Source organism: Marmota marmota, unplaced genomic scaffold (assembly GCF_001458135.2).
Source record: "Marmota marmota marmota unplaced genomic scaffold, marMar, whole genome shotgun sequence".
Classification (NCBI taxonomy): domain Eukaryota; kingdom Metazoa; phylum Chordata; class Mammalia; order Rodentia; family Sciuridae; genus Marmota; species Marmota marmota.
Window position 1 is genome coordinate 6,995,493 of NW_025999942.1, and position 6,000 is coordinate 7,001,492.

The 6,000-nt window shown below is 35.1% G+C and overlaps 1 protein-coding gene across 1 annotated transcript in view; it reads right to left on the bottom strand.

Moving 5' to 3' along the window:
- The window catches only part of Pibf1 (progesterone immunomodulatory binding factor 1), a 211,053-nt gene that overhangs the window by 171,933 nt on the left and 33,120 nt on the right, over window positions 1–6,000 (bottom strand). Inside the window, exon 6 of the mRNA XM_048801245.1 lies at window positions 822–955. Coding sequence (XP_048657202.1) covers window positions 822–955 — 134 coding nt within the window. The remainder of the gene's footprint in view (window positions 1–821; window positions 956–6,000) is intronic.

Consider the following 6,000-nt stretch of genomic DNA (forward strand, 5'->3'; position numbering starts at 1 on the left):
AGCACTTATTGGTTATCTTGCCCATAAACTTACGTAAACTTTCATTTTATAAACTTTTACATAACACTTAGACAAGGCTTAGACAGATATAGTTCTCAAGTGCATACATATACCTAGTCACATATATTCTGGGTATCAACTATATTGTTGATACCTAAACAACATATATAAACAAGAATATATGTTGATACCTAAACAACAGTTGTTTGTTTAACCAGTTACAAAGTAGTCATTTAAGACTTTAAAAACAGATACAAAAAACCATAATTCCTTTAAGACTTAGTTTCCCTATGTTAAAAAACCTGTCAGATGTAAGAAAATTATCTTGATAGATAAGAGATCAATGTTCTAGACTTTGTTTTATATCAGTACATTAAAATTTAAATAACTTTAATTGACTGTGCTAATTATAGCCAATTTAATTGAAAACACAAAGCTTTTAAGATTCATCTTCTGCAAACCTTTTGTGATTTACTTAAATATTCACAACTTCTTTATACACTCTTAGTTTTGTCCTCCAGAAAGTACTATTTTCTGAAAAAGTGCCGTTTATTAAGAAAGAACAGCTCAACACCCTTCTGGGTAGGTAGGTGAGAAAAAACTGAAGAATTTAATTTTATTACATAAAAATGATTATTAAATAACATTTTAAAAATATTTACACATGTGGGATTTTATTGGGCTCCTATCTTCTTTTTCATTTTAAAAGACAGTAGCAACTTATAAAACAAAATACAATTAACAATGTTGATGGTGAGAATTCAAGTCTGTGATGTGTGTCAAAAATGAGCACAACTATTGGAGCCATCTTAATTACTTACCTCTTGACTTTATCATAATTCTCTTGACGGTAGTCACCTTGCTGAATTAATTGCTTTGTGTCTGCTAATTCTAAGGCCAAACGTTGACATCGAATTTGAAGTTCTGAGTAATTTCTTCGATCTTCTTCATATGTCTAAATGAAAGAAATATTCCCAGCTAAACACAGTTGACAAATTTTGTATTGAATCCTTTTGTTAAGCAGTGAATATCCTCATAATAAACTAAAAAATCCTGAAATTTTCTACACTATTTAGTATTTTTTCCCCACTCAAAGGTAATATTAAATTCACAAAGTTGTTTGTAAGTTCATTTGTTTAAATCTAAATTGTTTTCCAAATAACAAATACGACAATTACTATACTAGTGTTACTATACTAATGTCAAATGACACTTTTCAACATTTATTGAGTCACCATTGTATGTCAGTGATAAAGAAATGAATAAGACAAAATCCTTGCTCTCTAGGAGTATACAATTTCGAGATGAAGAACCATGACTATAAATATCTAGAATAAAAATTTTTAATGAAGAAATTAACCATGATTAATCTAACCATGATTAATCATGATTAATTAAGTTTTGGTATATAGGGAAAAAATTGTGTGGCCCTTGGAATACATCTGTATGTTCATATCCCCTGTACTATCACTATACTAGTAGCACATATTCACTGAGATATGAGGAGAGATGGAAGTAAAAACCTTAAAGTACATGACAAAGTCTGGACAATCTTACTTGCTTTCTACAAGCCTCATTTTTTTTTTTTTTTTTAAGAGAGAGTGAGAGAGAAGGAGAGAGAGAGAGAGAATTTTAATATTTATTTTTTAGTATTTGGCAGACACAACATCTTTGTATGTGGTGCTGAGGATCAAACCTGGGCCGCTCGCATGCCAGGCGAGTGCACTACCGCTTGAGCCACATCCCCAGCCCAAGCCTCATTTCTTATCATTCCCCATAGTCACACTTCATCCTCCAACTCATATATGAGATTTAAACTTCTCTGAGTGTACTATGCTTCCTCTAATTTGTTGCTACTACCTGAATACCTACATATAATCTGAATATTTTCTTCCTTCAAGAACCATTCTTACTGTACCATCAAATTAGTTTTCTTTATATCTCACCAGAATGGAAACATCTTAAGGTCAGGGACTATCTCATGCTCCCCAGTGGATCTCCATCATTTGACATAGTACCTGATATATAAAGAATAAAATAACTCTTTGCAGTTGTTTGAGGAATAAATGAATATGGGAACTTGGAGGGAAAGCAGGACACAGGCACTCAATTTCCCTTTGAAGTCATCAGATCTTGCATTCAATCATCAGCTCCACCCCCAGAACCTGGAATGTTAAATACATCCTGTCCTAAGTCATTCCTTCTTAATAGCTGACCAGCTAAGTGTGGTCATATTTACTCCACAAATACCAACTGAATTATTGTTATATGACTGGTTCTGGGCTAGATACTGTAGACTTAAAGGTAAATAAGACAGGTTTTTCCCCCTTTCTCTCTCTTGAAACTATTAAATATAACTTTAAAATTTTAGCTTCCAAATTTCTAACAAGGTGCTGTTTGAGAGATGTAATTTAGAAATAACTGTATGTAGTGTGTTTTGCTCCGATTTAGTATTATGTTCTCCTACACTGAAGTTCTCTATGAGAATAGAAGAAATACTATGGTATTTATCATAGGATTACAACTAAGGATACTATACCACTTCCCAAGGGATCATCACATACTCATTTCAGACTTAAGTCCTAAAGAAGCTCTAGTTCTAAAGGATACTCTATAATTCTAAACTCTACTAATCATGTACCCATTTTGAAAGACAGTATAGTGTTATGGCTAGGAAGGCAAGCTCCACAGTTCAAATGTTTAGAATTGAATTACCTGGATGACTTTGGGCAGGTTAGTTTACCTGTTTTAGTGTTTGCCTCACAGGGTTTCTCCCAAAGATTATATCAAGTAATACATGTAAAGTCCTCATAAAAATGCATAACAGAGTAAATGATCAGCTATAAGTTAATACGATTAATATGTTTTTTCCTTGCTTTGGCTTCCAGAGAGATCACAACTCAATTGATAGTTCAACTTTTTAGTAAGTGTACAAAGACCATGACAGAATCCAAAAGAATATAAACATAAGAAATATTAAACTCTTAAAAGGATGGACAAAAAACAAAGAGCACAGGGAACCTACAGGGGCTTTCATAAAAGCAAAGGATAAGCCTGAAGTGTGTCAGGAACAATAGTAGAAAAGAGTCCTCTGAGGAGTTAAAGCAGTCAACGGTAGTGAGTACCACTGAGAAAACATCAAGGAGGAAGACGCCCGGTGAGCGCCAAGCCAGAGGGGAGGAGGAAGACGCCCAGCGCGCGCCAAGCCAGACCGGAGGAGGAAGACTCCCGGTGCCAAGCCAGACCGGAGGAGGAAGTCCGGCCCCGCCCCGTGTGCTAGTCTGGAGGAATCCCATCAACCCTTAAAACCCATCAAAGGGGGTGTGGCTCCCAGCATGGTTCTGCGGCTGATCCAGATACCCGGTTTCCAACTCCCCCACCCTTAGCTGCGATAACTCAAAATATTTTCCACAAGCTTTTGGGGGTTGTAGCTATCAACGCAAAACAATAACTGTACAGGCACCTGGATTCTACCTCAGAGATAGAGTAGGGAAAATACAGGTGGAAGCCCATTTCCTTTCAAACTGGCTATACCCACCACCCTGAATACAGAGGCTCAAGCTAGGAATAGACAACACCACCTACTGGAAGCAAGGAAAACAGTGTTCTAAGAGCCTTTTTTTCTTTCTCTTTCTTTCACTCCTTTCTTCTCTCTCTTCCACAACTTCAACATATGTGAAACCAAGAACTGTGCATGAACAACCGAATTACCAAGTAATATAATATAGAGGAATTGCATATACCCCACTTTCCCCCATTTTTTTCTTTATTTCTATCTTACTTTCCTTTTCCTTCTCTTATTTCTCTTTTCTTCCTTGTTATTTTTTTTCTTTTTTTTCATTCGTATCCTCTCTATCCCACTTTCAATCTCCTAGCTTTTGCTATCTATACATAGGGTAACTATCTAAACACAGATAGGAGGTTGAGTCTATACGTTCTTCCATAAATAACCAGTCTACTGGTTAGAGTTCTCCAAAGGTGCTAAGTTAGTTTAACCTCATACCCTCACTCCTTTCCCTCTAAGTATAACATCCTTCGTCTGAAATTAAGTTTTCTATATGCCACCAGATATGGTATGCCTTTTATGAAACTAATGAATATATTCTTAAGTAATAATTAAAACCAATATCTATAGACTTAGAATCTAACTATAAATGTATTAATAATGAAAACTTGTGCTTAGATAATGTACTGTTGATATTGGGAACTGTTAACATTGTCTTTCTCCTCAAAAGAGGGATTTTGGAGCTATACAAGAACAATACAAATATATAAGGGGAAAAACATTAACACAACAGTTTCACAAAGCTAGAAAGAATCATGATCAGTATGAAAAGACAAGGAAAGAAAGGACCACAAACAATACAGGTCAATTCAACATTAGATGAGGTAATATCTGAAGCTGATGGAATGTCAGAAGAGTTCAGGATATACATGCTTCAGATGATCTGGAGTCTCAAGGAAGACATTATACAGCAAATTCAGACAATGAAAAATCACTTTGACAATGAATTACATAAACAAATCCAAGAAGCAAAAGATCAACTCTATAGGGAGATAGGGCATATAAAAAACAAACAAACAGAAATCCTGGAAATGCAGGAAACAATAAACCAAATTAAAAAATCAAATGAGAGTATTACCAGCAGAGTAGAACACTTAGAAGATAGAACTTCAGACAACGAAGACAAAGTATTTCAACTTGAAAAGAACATAGACAGCTCAGCGAGAATGTTAAGAAATCATGAACAGAACATCCAAGAATTATGGGATAACATAAAGAAACCAAACCTAAGAGTTATTGGGATACAACAGGGTATAGAGGTCCAAACCAAGGGAATGAGCAATCTATTCAATGAAATAATACTAGAAAACTTCCCAGACTTAAAGAATGAAAAAGAAATCCAAATACTAGAAGCCTACAGGACACCGAATGTACAAAATCATAAGAGATCCACACCAAGAAACATAATAATGAAGATGCCCAACATACAGAATAAGGAGAGAATTTTAAAAGCCACAAGAGAGAGGAAGCAGATTACGTTTAGGGGTAAACCAATCAGGATAACTGCTGATCTTTCAACACAGACTCTGAAAGCTAGAAGATCCTGGAACAACATATTTCAAACGCTGAAAGAAAAAGGGTTCCAACCAAGAATCATGCATCCAGCGAAATTAAGCTTCAGGATTGAAGATGAAATAAAAATTTTCCACGATAAACAAAAGTTAAAAGAATTTGCAGCTAGAAAACTAGCTCTTCAAAACATCCTTGGCAAAACATTACAGCAAGAGGAAATGAAAAATAACAATGAAAACCAACAGCGGGAGGTAGTACAGTAAAGGAAAAACTAAGCATAGAGGAAAACAAATCATGTTAAGTAACATACATAATCAAATATGCCTGGAAATACAAACCATATTTCAACAGTAACCCTAAATGTTAATGGCTTAAATGCACCAATCAAAAGACATAGGCTAGTAGAATGGATTTTAAAAAAGATCCAACAATATGCTGCCTACAGGAGACTCATCTGATAGGAAAAGACATACAAAGACTGAAGGTGAAAGGTTGGGAAAAATCATATCACTCATATGGACCCCGAAAGCAAGCAGGGGTGTCCATACTTGTATCAAATAAAATAGACTTCAAGCCAAAGTTAATCAAAAGGGATAAACAAGGACACTACATACTGCTCAAGGGAACCATACACCAACAAGACTTGACGATCATTAATATATATGCCCCAAACAATGGTGCAGCTACATTCATCAAACAAACTCTTCTCAAGTTCAAGAGTCAAATAGACCACAACACAATAATCATGGGAGATTTTAACACACCTCTCTCACCACTGGACAGATCTTCCAAACAAAAGTTGAATAAAGAAACCATAGAGCTCAATAATAAAATTAATAATTTAGACTTAATTGATATATATAGAATATACCACCCAACATCAAGCGGATACACTTTCTTCTCAGCAGCACATGGGTCCTTCT